Here is a 24,359-nt window from a genome sequence, read left to right as displayed (position 1 = left end):
TCATCCTAATGTTTTACATCAAGTGGTTGGGTTACCCACTTCACATGGGCCATTATAAAATAACTCTATCAGGTGTTACCTCTGACTCAAAAACTACACCATCTCTTTCATCATCCTCAATGTCCTGAAAAAATTGAAATAAAACCAATGGCATTCTTAAATTCATATCAGTAAATCTTTCAGAAATCTTTGAACTCCCTTGGCCAAATGTACTCTCTCACTAGCCCTTATGGCCATATAGTCCACTCACTCAGGGACAAGTCAGTTATGCCCCTTTGAACTACTGACTGGAAGACCCAGATGTCCAGAAATTTCACCTCTAATGTCAAACTCTGAGGCAACCAACTGATGCATCTCACATCAGTGCTTCTCTCTCTCCCTCCTTCCTAATCTTTAAAAAAAAGGGGGCGGGGGGGAAATAGCCGTAGCAGGTTTGGCTCAGAGGTTAGAGTGTCGGCCATGGACTGAAGGGTCCCAGGTTCAATTTCCGACAAGGGCACGTACTTCGGTTAGAGGCTCAGCCCCTGGTCCTGATTGGGGTATGTTTGGGAGGCAACCAATTCATGTGTCTCTTGCATCAACGTTTCTCTCTCTCCTTGAAAAGCAATGGAAAAAATATCCTCAGGTGAGGATTAACAAACAAAAATATATACCTAACTGCTGACAATGCACTTATTGATCATTCCCCAAAAGGACTCCCAACAACTAATCTTTTACTTCTCCAAAGTGTATTCTCTTCAGGGGGAAGTATATTAACAAGTATATTGTTTATTTTTGTTCTCTGTGATAAATAAAAAAATTTTCTTCCACTGATATATTTCTCAGTGTTTGAGATTATGACTTTGTGTGCGTGTGTATAACTTTAATCTTTTTTTCCCACCTTTGAGATATAATTGAGAAACCTGTAAGATATTTATAATGTATATGTTACGTATTAGTAAACATTGTAAAAGGAAGATTAAAACTTTTGATTTGGGGGTTTTGGCTTCTTTCTGGAAGGTTAATAATTTTATAAAACAACAAAAGAAAGTGGAATTCGTGAACTGCTAAAGTTATAATTGTGAAAGGTTAATGTTCTATTTATCTGACAAAAGTTAGAGAGGTCTAATGCGAAGTCAAAGTAGCAGGAAGTACAATTTATACACATCTGTTTTGTAGACATTTGGGTTACTGAGGGGCAACCCAAGATTTTACATTACATGAGAAATATTGAACGAACTATATAAAACATTAGCACTAATAAACCATTTTTCAGTGAACACAGATATAAGTGGTATACATAGACCAACAGACTTAAAACACACATCTAATAAAAGCCATACAAACAACCCTTGCCAGGTAGCTTGGTTCAAAGAGGTAGTCTTTATTAGCTGAGGACAGGTCCTCTGGACTAACACTGTCTGGTCCATTCTCTAGTCAGAGTGAAAGGAATTCTGCCAAAAGCTCAGAGTATTCATAATTTCCTCAAGCAAAAGAAGTTACAGAGGTCAGCTTCCCTGAGCACTCTGCAGTTCAGTGATAAACACTGTGCAGTGTACAGTGCCAGGAGTAGAGGTGAAATAGCTTTAGCCACAAAAACTGACATCTGGTAATAGCCCTGGGCAGGACAGAAAGTACAATGCAGCTCATTAAAGATGCACTTGTACCTGAAACTCATGAGAAATCTAAAACAGTGTATGTTCAACTAAAAAATGTTGAAATTCAGGTAAATAGTTGGCAAAGAGTTTCCTCCAGTGTTGCTATACTGAGTGAGGAAATAAAACATCCTTAGCACATTTAAAGATTTTCTCCACTGTGAATTCTCTGGTGTTTAAGGTGGGATATGCAGCGAAAATATTCCCCATGTTCACTACACTCATAAGGTCTTTCTCCAGTGTAAAACCTCTAGTGTTGAGAAAAACCAGACCTCTGGTTAAAACATTTTCCACATTTGCCACACTCATATGGCTCTTTGCCAGAATGAGCTCGATGGTGTTTAACAAGGCAGTAGTTTTCTCTAAAGGATTTCCCACCTTCACTATATTCGTAAGGCTTTTCTCCAGTATGAATTCTCTGGTGAATAAAAGGTTAGATTTCTACCTAAAGCCTTTCCCACAAACACTGCAGTCATTTGGCTTTTCTCCAGTGTGTTCTCTCTGGTGTTCAATGAGCCGAGTTTCAGGTGTAGGACCTCTCTAAATATCTATATATGGCTTTTCTCCAGGAGGAACTCTCTAGTGTTGAATGAGGTGAGATATGTACCTAAAAGATTCCCACATTCACTACACCCATAAGGTCTTTCTTTAGTGTCAACACTCAGGTGTTGAAGGAGGTATCTCTAAAGGATTTCCCAGATTTACCCCTCAAAGTCTTTTCTTTAGAATGAACTCGACTGTGTTGAATAAGGTGGGAGCATTGTCTAAATGATTTCCTACATTTAATACATTCATAAGGTTTTTCTCCCGTGTGAATTCTCTGGTGATTAACGAAGATAGATTTGTTGCTAAAGCATTTCCCACAATCACTACACTCATATGGCTTTTCTCCAGTGTGAACTCTCTGGTGTTGAGAGCGGGCAGAGCTTTGGCTAAAGGACTTCCCACAATCACTACATTCATAAGGTTTTTCTCCAGTATGAACTCTCTGGTGTTGAATGAGGGTAGAGTTTTGGCTAAAGGACTTCCCACAATCACTACACTCATAGGGCTTTTCTCCAGTGTGAACTCTCTGGTGTCTAAAAAGGTCAGATTTGCAGCCAAAAGATTTTCCACATTCACTACACACATAAGATCTTTCTCTAGTGTGAACACTCAGATGTTGAACAAAGCTAGAGGTATTGCTAAAGGATTTCCCAGACTTGCCCCACTCACAAGGCTTTTCTTCAGAATGAACTCGACTGTGTTGAATAAGGTGGGAGAGTTGTCTAAAGGATTTCCTACATTTACTACACTCAAATGGCTTTTCTTCAGTATGAATTCTCTGGTGATTAATGAGGGTAGATTTGTAGCTAAAGCATTTCCCACAATCACTACACTCATATGGCTTCTCTCCAGAGTGAAGTCTCTGGTGTTTAAAGAGGGCAGAGCTTTGGCTAAAGAACTTTCCACAATCACTGCACTTGAATGGCTTTTCTCCAGTGTGAACTCTCTGGTGTCTAACGAGTTCAGATTTGTAACTACAAAATTTCCCGCATTCACCACATTCAAAAGGAGTTTTTCCAGAATGAAGTCGACTGTGCTGAATAAGGTGGCAGTGTCGTCTAAATGATTTCCTACATTCACTACACTCATATGGCTTTTCTCCAGTATGAATTCTCTGGTGATTAATGAGGATAGATTTGTAACTAAAGCATTTCTTACAATCACTACACTCATATGGCTTTTCACCAGTGTGAATCCTCTGGTGTTTAAAGAGGGCAGAACTTTGGCCAAAGGACTTTCCACAATCACTACACTCAAATGGCTTTTCTCCAGTGTGAACTCTCTGGTGTCTAAGGAGTTCAGATTTGCAACTACAAAATTTCCCACATTCACCACACTCAAAAGGAGTTTTTCCAGAATGAAGTCGACTGTGTTGAATAAGGTGGCAGTGTCGTCTAAATGATTTCCTACATTCACTACACTCATATGGCTTTTCTCCAGTATGAATTCTCTGGTGATTAACGAGGATAGATTTGTAGCTAAAGCATTTCCCACAATCACTACACTCAAATGGCTTTTCACCAGTGTGAATTCTTTGGTGTTTACAGAGGGCAGAGCTTTGACTAAAACACTTCCCACAGTCAGTGCACTCATAAGGCTTTTCTCCAGTGTGAACTCTCTGGTGTCTAAGGATGTAAGATTTGCAGCTAAAAGATTTCCCACATTCACCACACTCAAAAGTATTTTTTTCAGAATAAAGTTGATGGTGTTGAATAAGATTCGTGTATTGTTTAAAGCATTTCCCACCAACACTGTACTCATACGGCTTTTCTTCAGTGTGACCTCTCTGCTGTTCAATTCGGCCAGAGTTTTCACTAAAGGACTTCCCATATCCACTACACTCATAAGACATCTCTTCAGTGTCAACTGTTCTTTGTTGAATAAGGTTAAAGATTTGTCTAAAGGCTTTTTCACACTTGCTACACTCATAAAGCCCTTCTTTAGAACAGACACTTTGACACTGAACAAGTTTCTGGTTTTGGCTGGCAGGTTTTCCACAATCACCTAACTGGAGATTACTTTTTCCACCATGAAAGGCCTGCCAACTATCACTATAATTGTGTGACTCTTCAGTCTTAAAAGTGGCCTGGTGCTGATGAAAGCCTGAGATGGCTGGAAAGTCCTCCCCAACTTTCCCATAGGTGAAAGGCAATCCTGATACAGGGAAGCTGCTCCTGGTCACAAACGAGGCCCCGTCCATGACTCCTTTCCAGAGCTTCTCTCCACTGGTATGCCTCTGTTGCTGGTGAGGGTTTGCACCGAAACTGAAGTGTCTCACACATGTGTCACTGAAGAATGATTCACAGTTTGCTGCTTGGAACTCAGTCAGGTGCAAAATATCTTTCAAGTCTGAGACATACCATTCACAGGGATTGGTCTTCTGTGTTGCTGGAGCTGTCTTAGAAGCCTGGACCTGTGACTCTCCTTCAACAGATACACTCTGCTTAGAAAGGGTCTCATCATCTTCTGTTTTATGCCAACAACCTGAAAGCAGAGAAATGATGAAGAAATGGTTGTGGACTTTGGTCTGAGGGGCAAGTCCCATTACAAAGATGTCAGACATAATAGGTTGGTTCCACAGGATTGTCTAAAAATAAGGGCCCTAGAGATAGGTTGAAAAAGGGGCTACTGTGCATTATTGGGCCTGTGAAGACCAGAAAATTGGGGCAGCCTCGTCAAAAAAGAACACAAAGACGGCGTGCACCACATGGAACAGAAGCAGGATCTCCAACTCATAATTCCCCTGAAGCATCCAGCAGAGCTTGTCTGTGGGTGACACGGGTGAGCTGTGCACAAGGCTGGTTACGTCCTTCTCCCAGAGCATTCACTAAATGCGGGGCTCGTGTCCATGGGTGACTTAAGGACGCACCCAACGTCGTAACACATGCTTAGGTCAGTGTGGAGAATACTGCAGAGGGAGCAGGTGAAAGTACAGGTGGTGTAAGGAGGCCACAAACATGAAGGTAGGCAGTAGCCATGAAGTCACAGATGAAATGACAAGTCAGAAAAGTGTCAAGTACAGGTAAGAAAAGTTAGAAATGAGGTGTGGCCAGTGGTACTTGCACCAAAACACTACTGGACTCGGGGGGCAAAGGTGGGGTTCTTGGTATGATCTAAAAACAACCCTTATGTCACGCCCCTCCACTGTTGCCACTCACCAGGACCAAGCCTCCTCTGAGACCAGCTTGTATACCTACCCAGTGAAAAAAACCAGGGTACTACCTGCAGTCACTATTGTACAACTACTCAAAACCTGAATGATTAATCTTAACTTGCTGACAGGTCACAAGTATACACGTTTCCATGTGTATACTGACCAGTCACGAGATAACTCATGTCTGCACTTACAATAACTTAAGTAATCTTAAGGTCTGAAAGCAATGTAGAATTTTTAAAGAGCGGAAAAGTAACCGGCCACATGGGACAGCTCTGGCTCAAAAGAGCCAGTAAGCAAAGTGTTAATGAAAGACAACAGAGTGGAGCAGCAGCACTGGCCTAGAGCAACTTGGCATATAATAGTATCCAGGGAAGTTTATTGTTCAAGGCACTCCACAAAGCTTAGCACTGGCAGCCACACACATATAACAAGACAGTGGGGTGAAATTTGCCGAGCCCATGATCTAGTCGTGGGACAAACAAAGATACTTCTGACAGAAAAAGACAAGGCAGAACATCATCTCAGGAAACTAGGAAAGTTGTGAAGGTCTTACCCACGGATGCTACAAGTGCAAAGATTTCCAGCATCAGATCCCAGTACAGAAGTCTCTGAGCCTCATCAAGGAGCCCCCACTCCTCCTGGGAGAAGATGATGGCCACGTCCTCAAAGTTCATATCCTGTCACAATGGGGAGTTATTCCATGATCAGTTTGTCTCCTAGGATTCCAAATTTGTCATACCCCTCACCCTCCACATTCATCTGATTCCCCTACTCCTCACATCAGATAAGATTCCAGGCCTTTGTACCATAGGAGTCATTCTCTCCTTACATTCTCATTGATTCTGTGTCTTTGCACAATAGGCAGATGGGTGGATAGATGATTCCTGAGCTTTGGGCCTGGCATGTAGGCCAAACTGCCACTCATCTATTAATACAGTGGGTGTCACAAACATCGCTTAGAAAGAGAAGTTGGCCATAGAGAGGGTGTGAGTGATTTGACACTGGTCTTGTCAGGCAATATCCCTGTGGTCCCCCTGTCCTTCCAAGACACAAAAAACATGGCATCACCCTTCACCTTAAAATCTCAATCCCAGAGCCCTGAGTCTGCACTATCCCCTGCACATAATTCTTTCAACCACACGTCTCTCACATAGCTACATTTCCAGAGGCACAATTACAAAGGTAACACAAACATGCCATGATGGGGACACTAGGATCCTTGATCAGCTTCTTTCCTAGGATTCTAATTTCACCACCGCCCTTATCTATCTCATTTACCATGCTCCCTTCTCCAGGCCAGTGGAGATTTTTAAGACCACGTGGCAATGATGTATGTTATCTCATTGAGGTTCTATTGATCACTATAACATCACTTAACAATAATAAAGAGATGGGCAAATAAATCACATCTACACTTTGAACCTGGCATGTAGTAACAATACCCCAATACCCCCTCTTTTCAGGCAGTTCCCCTAAAATTCCTCACATCATATCATGCAGACACCACCAGAAATGGACACACCCTTCATTCACTCTTATGTCAAAGGCAGGGCCCATGAAACATAAATTCACACTCAGTCTCCAAGTACTACCACGCCTGTCTCACAATTGAATTTCCACAGCCCCGCCCTCCTCCTGCCCTGCACCAGTCATCTCCTTGCCTCTCTACTCGTTATCAGCATATATGGTCCAGAGAGTGCCTGGCATGTTCAAACAGGGTTAAGTACTACGCTGACTCTGATGGTACCCACTGACATAGGCATCCTTGAGTTCTGATATGAACGCCTCCATCCCTGACTATTCCTTACTTCAAAGTCACCTATTGAGAACCACATCAGATCTCAGATATCCACAGTTGTCCTGCCCTAGTGCTACACTTGTTATACATTTACCACTGAAAGCCTTCCTCTCTTCACCTCACCCTAACTCAAGGCCCAGCCTCAGTTGCCCTCTATCCCATGCCCAGTTGAGTTTCACAGATGACCACTTATGCCCATAAGCTAATCCACCAACCTGACTGCCACACACTTTGGAGAAAAGCTGGTCTCAGTCAGAAAGGAAGCAGTAATTGTTCCCCGATTTTCTCTGGGAGACTGATAGGTTCACAAAGGAATTTAACTGTTAGAACAAGTAATTCTGACCTCTTCCAATTAATAAACCTACTAGTTTTTGGGGAGCAAAAGCAAGAGAATTACCAAACACGATTCACAGGAAAACTCCTGTAGAGAAGTCTGCTTACCTTAAGAAGAATTATAAGAAACTAAATTGGGATTTAGAAAGAAAGAAAAAAACAAAACAAAAAACAAAAGCAAGCATAGGGCTGTTCCAAGAACTATGAGGTGTATCCCCTTCTCCTTGATAATAGTTTAGGAAAATTAAAATTACCCTAAAAAGGGGGAAAATTACAAAAGCCCTTGAAATAATGCAACTGTTTTATCTGTTCTTAACCACACCTAACTAAGCTGGAGTAAAGCTTATCTAATCAACCAATATCTGTTTTTAAACCAGAACCTGTCTTCTTTTAAGTGGGAATGTTACAGGGCAATATGTATATGTATATGTATATAGATATAATCGAGTCTGCCTCAATTCACCTGATAGGGCAGGCTATTATAGTCAGCAACTAGACTCAGTAGCCAAAGGGCTCCCTCCCTGCATGACAGCCATCTCTGCTAAAGACATATTATGCAAACAAACAGAAAAGACAGTTATAGGCCGTCCTTTGTTTATGCTCCTGATTCTGTTGAGTCCCCACTGAATTCTCATCACACTCAACACTTCTTTCAGTCGCCTAGTAATGGCCTTCTGCACATATTACTTGAACTCTATGTAAGAGTCTTAACCCAGCAACTTTGCTACTTTCTTTGATGTTTTGCTTACTGACCACCTTCTTGTTCCTAGGAATGATTTATAGGAAACTCCTTGATAACACTGACTTAATTTGCTTTACAGATGAACCTTTGAAAGATACATAGGGATGTTACTGAGTTGGATATGCAATAACTTCCATGGTTGACATAATTCAAAGTTCTTATTTACCAGAATAAGACCTGCCCAACAAGCTTAATTAATTTTTCTAACTCAGATTTGTCAATTAGCCAAAGGTCAAATATCCAATATTTACACTGATAGTAGCTATGCCTTCAGTGTAGCTCACAACTTTAGAATATTGTTGAAGCACTGAGGCTTCTAGATGTTCTCAGGGCAGCCCATAAATAATGGAAAATGGGTTGCAAAATTATTAGATGTCATACAGAAACTGAAAAAATTGGCAATTATCAAAATTCCAGGACTTTCTAAAGTTGCCACCATGGAAGCAAAAGGAATTTATTTAGCTAATGCAGGCAGTATTAAGAAGCCAAATTATCCAAACCTGTGAATGCTCCTCATTTCCAATTAAATTAATAAAGAAAAAAAAAACCCATAAAAACTCGTACTTCCAATGGACAGGCAGAAGGAAATGATTTTAAAAAGGTAAAAAGGGGGGGCAGGGCTTTGTCCTTGACAAACAGATAGGACTTGGATCCAGTAAGAAACCAATCTTAACTATAGGAGCTTATTTACCTGTGCTTTAACATGTACATAAGCTAAAGGAATTGGTTCCTAAAAAGATTTTTATGAAGTAAACAATATTACCAGTACTGTAGCTCAAAGTGTATAGCAGATGTTGCTATATCTGTCCAAATATAACCCTGGAAAATAATTCCACGGGTCCCAAGGACATTTTCCACATCCTTTAGATCCATTTGGGGTACGGTAATTGGATTTTATACAAATGCCACTATCTCAAAAATACAAATATGGGTTATATTTGTATGGGTTGAGGGATTCTCGTGCAGGAGAGCAACAGCCTTAATGGTAGGTAAATTATCAGGAAAAAAAATTTATGCCCTTTCTGGGTGGCTCAGTTGGTTGGAGCACTGTTCCCGACACCAAAAGGTTGTGGGTTCAATTCCCAGTCAGGCTATGTATGGAAGGCAACCGATGGATGTTTCTCACATCAATATTTCTCTCTCTCCCTTCTTCTCTCTATAAAAATCAATATAAACATATCCTCAGGTGAGGATTAAAAAAAAATTAACTCCCAAATGGAAAATTCCCTCTATGTTACAGTGACTCATTTTACTGGGAAATAATACAATCCATTTGTAATACCTGGCCTATTCTACAGTACTTTCATTATGCCTATCACCCCCAGTTCTCTTGATTGGTGGGACATACAAATGGTACAATTAAAACTCAACTAGGTAAATTTTTAGAAGCTTTTCATCTCCATTGGCCAAAAGCTTTTGCTATACTGATCCTCAACCTGAAATCTTTTTTTTCAATCCTCACCCAAGGGTATTTTTTTCCACTGTTTTTCAGAGAGAGTGGAAAGTGGGAACATCGATGTGAGAGAGACACATCGACTGGTTGCCTCTGCACTGACCTGGCCAGGCATCGAGCCTGCAACAGAGGCACATGCCCTGGGCTGGAATCAAACCCTTCACCCTTCAATCTGAGGGCGGATGCTCTAACCATGGGGCAAAACCGGGTAGGACTGAAATCTACTTCTTTTAATAAACATAGCCTTTCTCCTTATGAAATAGTCACCAACCACCCTATGAATCTTGATAAAGGCACATATGAATCAATTTTACTAAAAGGAGACATTTTGCATTATCACCAAGGGTTCATTAACCAGCTTACAGGGACTGATAAATCAGTAACATTGATTTCACAGGGTGCTCCTGGGAGACAAAGACTTCAGAGACCACAACTTACAACTAGGAGATTTTTGTCCATTAGAAAATACATTAACTAAAGACTCTCTCCAATATTATTGAAAGGGACCTTATCAGATACATAACCATAAATTGACATGCAGCAGAGATCAAAGACTTCTTGAGGATGAGAAGCCAACGACATCAGAGATAGACACCCAACCCAAGACATCGACAAGGCCTTTATACCTACATATTGATATTAAACATTAATTGTCTTTATCTGTCTGCTAATATTAATAATTGCTGAAGGTGTATAACTTTTGTATTATCAATAATACTCTTTATGGTTTCTCTTTTGAAATTTAGAAAAAAATGCTTGCAAAAGGAAGGAAAGGGATATAAAATTTCCCCCCCATTGACTTTTAGAGAAAGTGGAAGGGAGGAAGGAAGGGGAAGGAGAGAGAGAGAAACATTGATGTGAGACATATTGATTGGTTGCCTCCCACAGGTGCCCCAATGGGGCCGGAAATCGAGCCTACAACAGAGGTACATGCCCTTGATGGTGAATTGGACCCTCAACCCTTCAGTCTGTGGGCCAGCGCTCTAACCACTGAGCAAAACTGGCTAGTGTCATATTTTTAAGAGAAGTTAAAAGAAAGTAGTTTGTCCTAATAAGTTGGTTATTTCTGAATGCATAAAAAAAGACAAATTAAGAACAGAGAAGCTGTAGAAAGTTAGTGGAAAAATTAAAGAATTTTATATATAGACACTAGAACCTATTAATGTGCATGCACTAACCTACCCCCAACCCAACAAAGACTACAATGTTAGTTCAGATAGAAGCTAAAATGGCTATTAAAAACATGCCTTCCATTACTGCTGCTGACACAGGAAATTTACTTTTAAAACTTCTACTATCCTCCTGGCCTCTGGAATTTTAGATGATAATAGTCATTTACAGCATTTTGTTCTTACAGCCTTGGCCCTAATTAAAACTTAAAAGTTACAGCTTCCAACTACATAACTAATGGAAATCAGATTAGTAACAGCACCTGAGTGCTTCCAATGGGAAGTAAATGGGCCGTGGAAAATAAAAACCCATCTCATGGTCAAATTATGAAAACTGAAAAGGTGTATAGTTAGCCCTCAAAGTGTAAATAAATGTCATAATAGATGCAAAATACAGAAAAGTGAGACAGGCAACAAAATCTGGATCATGGCTCTGGTCGGTTTGCTCAGTGGTTACAGAGCCAGCCCACAGACAGAAGGGAAGTACCTCAGCTGCAGGTTCGATTCCAGCCCGACTTGATTGGAGCAACCAATCGATGTGTCTCTCTCATATCGATGTTTGTTTCCCTCCCTCCCCCTCCACCCCTCCTCCTTTCCTTCCTCTTTCTATATGGGGGGAAAAAAAAATCTGGAAAAAATATCCTGTGGTGATAAAAAAAAAATTTTAAAACCACCACCACCACCTGGATCATGATAGCTTATTGGTTAGAAATGATCTGGAATGTTCTTAATAAAGGCCCATAAGACTTGACTGCCTCTCATTTACCTACTTTTCCCTTTTGAAAAAAAGAAAAAATTTGGCCTTGACTTCTATCCAAGGTTACTGTCTTGCCCCATCCCCAATGACCCATTGTTCGTCAAGACAAACAGTGCCAAGGAGAACTCCTAAGAATGGGCCTTCCTACCACTGTGAGACCTCGTTATCTTACCAAAAAGTTGGCCATTAATGCATCCTTTGGATTGAATTACTACCCATAGGGGGATGTGTGGACAAAAAGCGGCCACATATTAAACCTCACAAGCTCAGGGAAGGCCTTACAAACTCAGAGACCAAAAGTAACCACATAGGATGGTCTGAAATGAGAACTTTGTTCCTTTTTTAATATATCTTTATAGATTTCAGAGAGAAGAAGGGAGAGGGAGATAGAAACATCAGCAATGAGAGTCGTCATTGATCCACTGCCTTCTGCATGCCCCCGACTGGGGATGGAGCCCGCAACCCCGGGATGTGCCCTGACAGGGAATCGAACCGTTATCTCCTGGATCCTAGATGGATGCTCAACTGCTGGGCCATGCCCAGCTGGGCTGAGATGAGAACTTTTTAGCTAAATGCAAGATCATGGGGGGTAGTCTTGTCCTAAGGCAATGTTTTTCCCTAACAAAGATCAACCTTCACCTTAACTTGTTTTTTTGCATCTAGGAAAACATACCTGAGAAAAGGCCTTTGCAATAACAAAGAAATTTCCTCTTTTCCAGACCCCTCAAAGCAACAAACTCACCCTAGCAGAGACGACAAATCTCCATTGTTATTATTATCATGTTAATTTTGGCTGTTAACTACCGGGTATCCACCTATGAAAAAAAGTAATGTCTATCACTTTACTTTTTTATCCAATCCCAGAGGTTTTCTAACTTTGCTTTCTCCCACCTCCCTAATTTATCACCAGTGAAATTCGGGTAACCCACTTGGCCTTCCCTTTTGATTGTAACGTATAAGCAAGCTGCAAAACTGCCTTTTTCCAGAGCATTTCCTCAATCCATAGAGATTTCGCTTCCCAGCAACTGTAGTCAGTTTGGTAAAAATGAGCTAAAAAAAAAAAACAACCCTCCTTACAGGTTGGTCGTTTCTTAGGTCGACACCGGGCTCGGTGTCTGTTTAAGGTCCCCAGCCCCAATGACCGGGAGAGGGGCACAGCAGTGAGGGGACACCACTGCCTCAGACGTCGGGAGAGGGCGAGGCACCGCCCCCGCCAGTGTGGCTCAGCTGGTGGGAGCTTCATCCCCAAACTGAAAGGCGGGGGGGGGGCCGGGGGGCGGGCTGGACTCGCGGGGCGCGCACCCAGGTTGCGGGCTCAATGCCTGGCTCGCGGGGCACATACAGGAGGCCGCCAGCCGCTGTCTCCCGCTCACAGGGGAGCTTCTCTCTGTCTCTCTTCCTTCGTGCCTCTAAAACCGATAAAATCACACTTGGGTGAGGATTCAAAAAAAAAAAGAACATTAAAAAAAGCAAACCGGAGTGCGAGGCCCTGAAGCATGCCCCACAAACCGGCGCCCCTAAGCTACCCGCAGGTGCAGGAACCTGTGGAAACAGCGGCCTGTTGGGAGCCCGGCAACCACCGCGGGGCCCGTGGGCTCAGTCGCCCCGCCCGTGCCCAGCCCCGGGCCCCGTGACCCGCGGAGACGCCGCGACCTCGGGGCTCAGGGCGGACCCGGCGGGGCCCTCATGTCCCAGGGCTGCGCCTCCCGGTCCCACCCGGGACTAGATTTTGGAAATCCACGTCCCTCCGTCGCCGCAGCCCGGGCCCGGGGCTGAGCGGGAAGCTCCCCGCACGACCCGCCTCCCCGCGTCGTCACAGCCCAGGGGGCCCCGCGTCCTCCCGCGCCCGCCCCCGCACCGCGTGTCGCCCACGAGCCCTCGCGGTCCGCGCGCCGGGCCTGGGCTGAGGGACGTGACGGGCGCGCGCTCACCTCGGCCGGGCGCCGGCGGGCTCTGCGGGGCTGAGGGGCTCGGAGGCCCCGGGTCCCCGACGGCTGCGGGTCAGCGGGCCTCGGACGCGCCCCTGCGCGGCGGCGACTCCCTGCGGCCCCTCCGGAGGCGACCGCAGGCCCGGGAGCCTCTGAGTCGGTGAACCGAGGCGCGGGTCCAAAATGTCTCACGGGAGAGACGCCGGAAGCGCCCCTAACAGGATGCGCGTCCGATGCCCGCTGTGGTTTTTCCCCCTTTGCGTTCCCGTCGCCGCCCCCGCGGGCCCCCCGCCCGGCGCGTTGCCTCCTGGGTAATGTAGTTTCCTCAGCCGCCGGGTCCCCCGCTTCCGGGTCTGCGCCCTGGGCTCGGGGAGGCGTCGCGGCGCCGCCTCAGGTCTCGGCGGCGCTTTGCAGGTTCCGGGGCAGTTTCGTCTGCAACTGGCCACGCGTTTGGAGACGTTGCCTCAGGTCGCGCGCCGCTCAGGACGGTCCCGGGGCACGAGGAGTCGCGGGGCCATTTCCAGAGAGTTCAGGCGGCCGGAGCGCGTCGGCCGCCCTTCCGCTCCCGCAGCGCCCGGAGTCGGAGGCCCGGGCGGGCTGGGACGGTCGGCCCGGCCCGACTTGGGAGAGGAGGGGGACGTGGGCCCCCGGGGCGCGAGGAGCGCGCCGGCCTCGGGTTCCCGCGGGGAGCGCCGCCTGCCTGCGCCCGGCCCGGCGGGGTCCCCGCGCAGGACCGCGGGACTGTCCGCTGAGCGTCCCGAGGCGCGTTCGGTTCCCTCAGGACCTGGCCGGTTGCTCCGGCGGAGCGCGCGTGACCACGGCCGTGCGGCGGCGGGACGGAGTCGCTGCCCTCGGGCCGCGCGGAAGGGGCCGCCCAGCGCCATCTCCTCGCCCCGCGGGGAACTGCGGGTCGCTGCGGGCACTGCCGCGGCTCCTGCGCGTGAGAAACGGACGCCGGGGAGGTGGTTATGGACCGCGATTTACAGAAACCGTTGAGTTACGATCCTGCAGCTCGTCAGAAACAGGGGTGGAGACGCGCGTGGGAACCGTCAGCGGAGGGTGAAGATGAGACCGCAGAAGAGTTTCATCCGGAGAAACACGCCTGAGTTCAGCAGAGCCCGGTCTTGTAGCGTGTTTTTTTTCTTTTTAATCCTTTATTCAATCCTCACCCAAGGAAGTGGTTTCCTTTTTAAATTAACTGTATAGAGATGAAAAGAAAGAGAGAGAGAGAAAGAGAAACATTGGTGTCGTGAGAAACGTTCCTTGGTTGCCTCCTGTGCCCTGAACAGAACGGAGCCTGCGACCTGGGTATGTGCCCTGAGCGGGAATCAAACCCACCGCCTTTCCGTGGAAGAGAGTGCTCCAGCCACCTAAGCCGCACAGGCCCAGGCATTCCACATAGCATTCCTATTTTTAAAATACATATATTTTTATTGATTTCAGAAAGAGGAAGGGAGAGGGAGAGAAACATGGATGATGAGAGTCATTGATCGGCTGCCTCCTGCACTCCCCACGCTGGGGATCCAGCCCACAATCTGGGCATGTGCCCTGACCCACGGGGAATCGCGAATCGAACCCTGATCTCCTGGATTATAGGTCAATGCTCAACCACTGAGCCAGGCCAGCCAGGCTGACTTCTATTTTTACATTTTATTGATTTTAGAAAGGGAAGGGGGGGCGGGGAGAAACATTGCTTTGTTCTTTCACTTACTTATGCATTGACTGCTTCTTGTATATGCCCTGACTGGAGATGGAATCTGCAACCTTTAAGTATTTGGATGATGCTCTAACCAACTAAACTACCCAGCCAGGATCTCCATGATTTCCTTCATATGCAAGGCCTCCAGTCAGTTATTCACAATTTTTTTCTACTATTCTGTTGCGATTTTTAATTATACTGAGGTTATATACATATTATGTAACCCCAGTGTTTTCAGAGCTGCTTTTACTTATAATTAGCAATTCCTCAATACTCCAGTGTTTTAGTTAATAATTTTTATTAAGCTTTCTCTATCCCAGTTGCTATGGAATTGAACATTAACTGCTAATGAATTGGTTCTGCCATTAGTCCTAGTAGATAAACCGCATAAGGATGAATTTCGAGACAGATTTGGCCATGCCCTTGGGCTTAATGAAATGCTGAACATCTAGCCAGTGGAAACGGGATGCTAGTGACCCATGGTACACAGTGGTATAATCTGTTACCAGGGGCTGATTATGATGGAGTGGCAGGTATAGCACGTTTTCAGACCACGTAAGCGCTGCAATGAGTATTGAGGCAGTGAGAGGGATGACAAGGACTGTGGTCAGGGAAGGATTTTTCTGAGTTCACGTTATTGCTTACAAAGGGAAAATGGTAAATTCAAGTCCCCATATGAGAAATAGAAAGTTCCATGATAGCCCTGGCCCATTTTGCACAGTGGTTAGAGCATCAGCCTACAGAAGGGTCTCAGGTCCAATTCCCTGTCAAGGGCATGTACTGCAGATGCAGGTTCCCTGCCCTAGTTGGGGTGTGTGGCTGGCAACCAATGGATGTTTCTCTCTCTCTTTCACTCCTACCCTCTTCCCTCCCTTCCAGTCTCTCTAGAAATCAGTGGAGAAAATGTCCTCAGGTGAGGATTTAAACAAACAAAAAAATTCCATGACAGTTCTAAAAGCAGCTCTGATTTCTGTAGCTACAGGGCTCGTATGGCTGGAAATCTAATCATTAATGTCTTGTTGGATTACAATGACAGCTAAATATAGTACCACAGTGTTTCTCATGTGAAACTTAGGGCATTGATTGATAAAGTGGAATTTGGAATCTTGGAATGGAGACATCCGGTTGGATGTAGAAGATAATGACAATCTGGAACGTAAAAAAAAAATTTTTTTTTCTTCTAGAAAAAGACAAGCATTAGTTCCTATTGAAGATTATGTCTAATTGAACAGTAGAAAAGCATTACCCCTATAGATTATGTCTACTGAACAGTAAGACACTATAGGAATAATGTATCAATAAAAATACCAAGTTTAAAATGCACAAAGCCAAGAAAAACCAACGATGTCAGATACTGAATTTATATCACACTGTCCTTTGAACACCCAGCAGGAATAAACTACTGAAAGCAGATACCATGCAGTGCATTGGAACTTTTAAGTAACTGAGTTTCTCAGTTACTTAAACTCAGTTACTTAAAATATCTAGGGAGACTAGCTTTCCTCTGCTAATATGACCTGGGGCAGCGGCCTGTAAAGGAAGGCAGATTCTTCACAAGACTCACCACAATAATCTGTAAATAGTACTGTTGGCACGATCCAGGGAAATAATCGACACATCAGAACAACTGTGATACCTTGCTATTATTTATTATCAGAAAACTGGGGAGCAAGCATCGGTATGGGTTCAATTTTCCGCCACCATTTTGTCCCTTTCAGAGGACAGAAAGTTTGGGATCCCCACATAATCTGTTTACCTCTACATGCTGACAGGTCACAATTTTGCTTTCAGATCATCCCGCACAGTAAACAGAACCAAAATTAAAGGCACAAAAGCAAAATGACCTTCACAAAATTATCATAAACCAGAGCAGTGTGCATCAAGCAGTACCCAAGTTTGTGAATGAGAACCTATTAAAATTCATGGCATAATATGAGAATAACAATGTCCCTCAGCCTTTCTTAGCTAAGGATGGGTCCTCTGAAGCAACACTGGGTCAGGGCCATTCCCTTGTCAGAGACAGGAATGAGGATCTCACCAAGAGCTCAGACTATTCATAATTTTCTCAAGCAAAATAAAAAAGACAAGTCACATTCCCTGAGCAGGTAGGGGCTGTGACTGATGCACACTTTGTAGGTGAGTCAGGTGGTAAAGGTCAAATGGCTTCAGCCACAAAAACTGGGAGTAATACCCATCTGGTAATAGCCCTGGACAGGTTATAAAGTGCAATGCAGCACCTTAAAGCCTTGTTTGTACCTGAAACTCATAAGAAATCTGGAACAGAGTATGTTCAGCTAGAAGAGATTGCAATTCAGGTAAATAGCTCTGAAACAGTCTCCTCTAGTGTTGTTAGTAATACTAAGTGAGGAAATAAAACATTCCCAGTACATTTAAAGCTTTTCTCCAGTGTGAACTTTCATGTGTTGAAAAAAGCGATGATTTAGTCGAAAAGTTTTCCCACATTCATTGCATTTGTAAGGCTTTTCTCCATTGTGAACTCTCTCGTGTTTAAGGAGGTAATCTTTGCAGATAAAAGATTTCCCACATTTACTACACTCATAAGGCCTTTCACCAGTGTGGACTCTGTGGTGTTTAAAGAGCTTAGAGTACTGTCTGAAGGACTTTCCACAATATCTGCACTGATACGGCCTTTCTCCAGTGTGAATTCTCTTGTGTTGATTAAGGACAGATCTTCGGCTGAAGGACTTCCCACAATCACTACACTTATATGGCTTTTCTCCAGTGTGAATTCTCTGGTGTTGAGTGAGGGCAGAGCGCTGGTTGAAGGACTTCCCACAATCACTACACTCATACGGCTTGTCTCCAGTGTGAATTCTTTGGTGTCGAATGAGTCTATATTTTTGGCTAAAGCATTTTCCACAATCACTACATTTATATGGCATTTCTCCAGTATGAACTCTCTGGTGACGAATGAGGCCAGAAGTATCGCTGTAGGATTTCCCACATTCACCACATTCATAAGGATTTTTTCCAGAATGAGCTTGATGGTGTTGAGCAAGACCACTGCACTGTCTAAAGCATTTCCGACAAACACGATACTCACACGCCTTTTCTTCAGTGTGAACTCTCCTATGTGGAATGAGGCTTGACTTTTGATTTTGATGAAAGGTATTTCCACATTTGCTACACTCATAAAGCCCTTCTCCAGAGTAGACGCCCTGATGGTGAACAAGTTTCTGATTGTGGAAGGCAGCTTCTTCACATTCACCCCACTTGTGATGACTTTTTCCACTGAGAAACGCCTGCCCAGTGTCACTGCCATTGTGTGGTTCTGCACTGTTAGAAGCCTGGTGCTGAAAATGGCCTGAAATGGTTGGGAAGTCCTCCCCAACCGCCCTACAGGTGAATGGTGCCATTGATATGTAGAAGGTGCACCAGGTCACAAAAGAGGCCCTGCCCATATCTCCTACCCAGGGCTTCTCTCCACTGGCATCCCTCTGTTGCTGGTGAAGGTTTACACTGAAACAGAAGCCTCTCACACAGGCATCACTGGAGAAGGCTTTCTGCTCAAGGTATGCAGTTTGGAACTCAGTCAGGTGCAAAATACCTTTCAAGACTGAGAAGCAACGCTCACAAAGATGGGTCTTCTGGGTTGCTGCAGCTGCCTCAGCAGGCCTGACCTGTGACTGTCCTACAGGTACACTCGGCTCAGAAGGCGCCTCATCTTCCAGTTTATGCCAACAACCTGAAAGGAAAGAAACGCTAACACAGACATTGACTTAAGAGGGAGGGGGAAGTCCTATTACAAAGGTGTGTCAGATACAATATGCTGGTTTCATGAGATTTTCAGAAAATAAGAGACCTAGAGGCAGGTAGAATAAGGTGCTGCTGTGCAGTATTATGTCCCTGAAGATGACAAAATAGGGAAGACTTCACCAGAAAGGGGACACAAAGATGGCATGTACGCCACAGAACACAAGCTAGATCTCCAACTCATTCTTCTTCTAAGTGTTCAGCCAGGCTTTTTTGCTGGTGACATTGGTAAGCTGTATAGAGGTTGGTCAGGTCTTTTTCCCAGTAAAATTCAATAAATGAGTAGCTGGTGTTCAAAGACCACTTAAGGATGTACGCATACACTGTAACACATGAGTAGGTATTGTTGGAGAATACTGCAGAGGAAGAAGTGCAGAAAAACAGGTGATACATGGAGGTCACAAAGGTGAAGGTAGGCCAGAGTTGGGAAATTATAGATAAAATGACAAGTCAGCAAAGTGACCAGTATGAAAAGAAAAAGGTATAAATGAGATGCTGCCAGTGGCACTTGCATCAAAAAAAATTTTGGACACAGGGCAGCTTCATGAAATGATTTGAAAACAGCCCTTATGTCAATCCCTCCCACAGCCACCACTTAACATGGCCAGGCCCCCTTTGAGACCATCTTGCTACATCCACCCAATGAAAAAAACAGGGTTCTCCCTGCAGCTTCTATTCTAGTAGTAGTTGCACCTTCTGCAGCTACTCAGAACCTGAATAATCCATGTATTAATGGAAGACAACAGAGGTGCGGAGCCAGCACTGGCACAGAGTAACTTGGGGTAAAATAGTATTCCCCTGAAGAGACTACAAAGAAGGGTCTTACAAGAACAGCCCAAGGTTCATGTAAGTAATGACCATGACATGGCACAGGCAATCAAAAAGAACCTTTAGCTAGAGGAAAGGGGCAGAACTGGAGGCCATGGATCTGAACATAGTCACCCTCCCAAGGAGACCACACGCAAGGTGGGATCCATTAAGCTCTATGCAAGACTCCTGATTCCCAGACACTTCCCTGCACTTTTTGAAACAATAGGTGATAGAGCTACTCAAGGAGTCTACTGCTCAGGGGATTCCACACAGCCCAGCACTGGCAGCCACAGCACATGACAGGAAAGTGGGAAATTAGCAGAGCTTATGTTCTGACCGTGGGGAAAACAAAGCTACCTTTGGAGAAAATAGGGAAGGCAGGACATCACCGCAGGACACTAGGGGAGATGTGAAGGTCTTACCCACAGATGCTACAAATGCAAAGATTTCTAGCATCACATTGCAGTAAAGAAGTCTCTGATCTTCATCAAGGAGCCACCACTCCTCCTGGGAGAAGGCAACGGCCACTTCTTCAAAGTTCATGTCCTGTCATAATGGGGACAGTTCATTCCATGATTGGTTTGTCTCCTAGGATTCCAAGTTTGTCATAGCCCCCACCCTCCCGTCCAAAATGCAAATACTTCTCCCACCTCCATGGCCACAATCCTTGTCCAAATACAATCACTCACCTAGACTATTGCAGCAGCCTCCTCCCCCGTCTTTCTGCTACCACCCTCACACCCATATTGTTCACCATGTTGCAGCCACAGGGAGAATGAGACCTGGTCAGATCACCTGTCTCCACTGCTCCTATGACCTGCAGATCAGACACCCAACTTGTCACAAAGCTGCTCTAGACCTGACTCCTGTCCCACTGTTACCAGTTCTCATAAGAAAGAAAGGACACCTGGGGGGCCCCCAACCAGCTCAGCCTCCCTTCCACATCTTTGCAGAGTCTGGAACTTATTCCTGGGAGAGCCTCCCACATCTCATTCCACTGGCTGCCAGAAACAGGGACCACTTCCTATAACCCTAGACCTGGAATTAGGACCCCAGACTTGGTGTCTGTCTGAGTTCCCCAGGTCCAAGGACTGAAAGAATGGCACACAGTCTTAGGACTCCACCATGTCAGGGAGCATAAGAGTGTAAGGCTCTCAAATGAGCTCCACAACCAGTAGCCCTAAGTGACACTGCAGTTGCAGGAATCTGGGGAGCAAGAAAGGTCTGTTGCGAGCCTGGCAACCTCCACCAGGATCCATGGGCTGAGACTGCTCAGTACCCTTGCCCAGCCCCGGGGCCAGGTGACCACCAGATGACTGCATTACCTCAGGGCCTCAGTACTCAGTGCAGGCTCTTGCCAGTTACATTATCTTTTTTTTTTTTTTTTTTTAAGTTTTAATTTTTTTTCTTTTTTAGAGACAGAGGAAAGAAAAGGGAAAGAGAAACATCAATGAGAGAGAAACATGGACTGGCTTTCCGCTACTGGGGTTTGAGCCTGCAACCCAGGCATGTGCCCTGAATGGGAATTAAACCAGCGACCTTCTGCTGCCTGGGAGGATGCCCAACCAACTGAGCCACACCGGCCAGGCCAGTTAGGTTATCTTTTACAAGACTTCACCTTCCTGTCCCTAACTACCAACTCTCCTCTAGTGTGTTCTTCCTTTGAGCAGTTTTTAGAGTACTTTAGAACCCAACCTCAGACAACGTCCCTCTTTTGTTCACATCCGTCTGTTAGGGGCAGAAATAGAAAAGTGGAGACTTGCTGTAGTTATAAGAAATAGTAATCGTGCTCGGTCACCCGTGATTGTCCTGTTCTGATTAGAGAAAGCGCGTTCTGACCTGGCTGAGAGTTGCAGGCCGGGGGCCATGGGAGTTAACCTAGGAAAGCGGTCCCCTCTCCTCTCCCAGAACTGCCATCGTCATGGGAAGGTTAACCGCCTTGTTTCCTAGACAACGGAGCCCAGACCCCCAGCCCGCACTGCCTGTAACCCGCAGCCATTGTACCCCGCCGACTTCCCAAGCCTGTAATTCCTACTTGCCCACGGAATCTTCGTCCTTCTACCCAATATGAGCAGCTGGCTTATTGGGGGGGCGGTTTCACGTGGGTGGCCCTGCTGCTCTCCCACGCTGCCCGCATTGCTGGCATAAACGCTCATATGTGATTCGACCCTGTCTCAGCGTCACTGGCTCAAGTCGCGACAGGCAGCCGGGACCCACTGCTGTCTGGCTTAACCTCCACAAATTTCCACGGCCCCGGCGCCCGGGGCTGAGCGGGAAGCTCCCCGCACGACCCGCCTCCCCGCCTCGCCACAGCCCAGGGCGGCCCCGCGCCCTCCCGCGCCCGCCCCGGTCACCGCGTGTCGCCCACGAGCCCTCGCGGTCCGCGCGCCCGCCCCGGAGGCAGGTGGCGGGGGAGGCGGGGCGGGCCCGGGGCGCGCGCTCACCTCGGCCGGGCGCCCGCGGGCTCTGCGGGCGGAGCGGGGCTGAGGGCCTCGGACCCGCCCCTGCGCGGCGGCGACTCCGCGCTGCCTCTTCGCTCAGGACCCGGCGCGCGGGAGCTCGGAGGTCCCGCGCCGAGAACCCACCGGAAAGGCCAAAGTGACCGCGAGAAGGACGACGCCGGAAGTCCCGCCCCGACCCCGGCCAGCAGGAAACCCTAGTGGCCTGTCACTGGCTAACCCCGCCCCCTTAGGGCGCGTTGCCCTCTGGGTAATGCAGTCAGCCCTAGGGGCCACCTTGGAGGTGAAAGGTGTTGCGGCCCCGGGTCTGGGGGCTGAGTCCGTAAGACAGTCGCCCCAACAGACCCAGGCTGTGGGTTCAGTCCTCAGCCAGGGCACCTACAAGAATCAACCCATGAAACACCTAAATAAGTGGAACAACACACTGATGTTTCTCTCCCCCCAAAGTGGTGACATCTTGTTGGATGCAGAAGAAAGTAAGGATCTGCAATTAAGGGGAAGCCACACTTCAAAGGCCCTTTGAATATCTTAGGATGAGTTTTTCCAGCTACTACCGTCCATGGAATTTGAATGTTTTCAGGTTGAGTAAAACCACTTCCTTGCTGAAAAGTTACAGCCCGAAGTTGCTGAAAAAGTGTTCTTTCCCCCAACCGCAGGTGATCCCAATGATTTACATCAAGTGGTCATGTCGCCAATTTACAGGAACCAGTATAAGAGAACTCTCAGGTGTTACCTCAGACTCAAAAACGACACTGCTGATTTTATGACACACAACCTTTTGGAAAAGTTGAAAGAACCAATGGCATTCTTAAAATCAGCAAAACAGGCCCTGGACAAGCAGCTCAGTTGGTTAGTGCATTGTCCCAATACATCAAAGGTAGGGGTTTGATCTCCAGTTAGAGCAGGTGTAAGAATCAGCCAATGAATGCATAAAGAAGTGAAACAAATTGATACTAATCTCACTTCCTCTCTGTAAAAATGAATAAATGAATGAATGAGTGAATGCATCAGTAAGCCCTAGCTGGTATGGCTCAGGGGTTAGAGTGTCGGCCTGCGGACTGAAGGGTCACTCGTTCAATTCCCATGGAGGGCATGTACCTGGGTTGCAGGCTCAATCCCCAGCCCTGGTCAGGGTGTATGTAGGAGGCTACCAATGGAAGTGCCTCTCTCACATCGATGTTTCTCTCTCCCCCACTCTCTCTGAAAAGCAATAGAAAAAATATCCTCCGGTGAGAATTAAAAAACAAAAAAGGTTTAACTGTGAAAAGTGATGTTTTATTTATCTGACAAATGAAAGTTAGAGAACTTTAACTGAATGTCTGCCTTCCAGAAAGTGTAGTTTACACATCTGTACTGTAGGCAAGTAAATTATTCAGGGGGAACTCAGGATTTTAAATAACACAAGAAATCTGACCCAACCATATAAAATGCCTCAATAAACAATTTTTCAGTGAGCAGTTTTCAATCAATAGTTAAAAGACACACCTAACAAAAGCCATACAAATATATTTTTGTATCCTGATTGCAATCTGCCTGAAATAACTAATTAATAAAATTCAGCACTAACATGCTTATATTTAACAATTTTTTTTTTTGTACTCAGGTTCTCAGATTCCTTACATTTTAGAAAAGCATGAGAAAATGGTTACACATGGACATATCTTAGATTTTAAGTAATATAACCCACAAAAGATACAAGAACCTCCATGATGACAGATAATGATGGAAGGTTAGGATAGGACTCAGGGGTTTTCGTGTTTTCTTTCTCTGGATGTATTTGAAATAAGCTATTAGAAAAGACAGAGTATGTCCTAGCATCATTAATATTACATGCCAAAAAAGCAGCAGTGAAAAGGGCAGGAGGAACTTGGTTTCAGGGATACAAGCATGTATGGAAAGATCAAAATTGTATGTTAAAAAAAAAAGTACAGTTTAGCCCAGCAAATGTGGCTCACTGGTTGAGCGTCAACCTATGACCCAGGAGATCATAGTTTGATTTCTGATCAGGGCACATGCCTGGGGTGCTCAATCACGGGGAGTGGGGGAGTGCAGGTGGCAGTCCATCAATGACTCTCTCATCATTGATGTTTCAATCTCTCC

The 24,359-nt window shown here is 45.5% G+C and overlaps 2 protein-coding genes across 2 annotated transcripts in view; both read right to left on the bottom strand.

Annotated features, from left to right (window-relative positions):
- Positions 1 to 1,035: 1,035 nt before the first annotated feature.
- The window catches only part of LOC308548396 (uncharacterized protein), a 33,024-nt gene continuing 9,700 nt past the window's right edge, over positions 1,036 to 24,359 (bottom strand). The window contains exons 2-3 of the mRNA XM_081119830.1: positions 5,891 to 6,014; positions 1,036 to 4,664 (exon numbers count right to left, since the gene is read on the bottom strand). Coding sequence (XP_080975956.1) covers positions 2,296 to 4,664; positions 5,891 to 6,011 — 2,490 coding nt within the window. The 5' untranslated portion in view covers positions 6,012 to 6,014 and the 3' untranslated portion in view covers positions 1,036 to 2,295. The remainder of the gene's footprint in view (positions 4,665 to 5,890; positions 6,015 to 24,359) is intronic.
- On the bottom strand, positions 15,225 to 22,336 carry LOC308548421 (zinc finger protein 418-like). Its single transcript, XM_081119905.1, has 3 exons — positions 22,245 to 22,336; positions 20,223 to 20,346; positions 15,225 to 18,922 (listed from the first exon to the last, which is right to left on the bottom strand). Exons 2-3 carry the CDS (start codon positions 20,341 to 20,343, stop codon positions 17,607 to 17,609), a joined length of 1,437 nt encoding a protein of 478 aa, XP_080976031.1. The 5' UTR covers positions 20,344 to 20,346; positions 22,245 to 22,336; the 3' UTR covers positions 15,225 to 17,606.

Source organism: Miniopterus schreibersii (assembly GCF_964146895.1).
Source record: "Miniopterus schreibersii genome assembly, chromosome: 18".
Lineage (NCBI taxonomy): Eukaryota > Metazoa > Chordata > Mammalia > Chiroptera > Miniopteridae > Miniopterus > Miniopterus schreibersii.
Note: the sequence above shows the minus strand (reverse complement) of the source record. Positions and strands in the feature narration are given on the sequence as shown.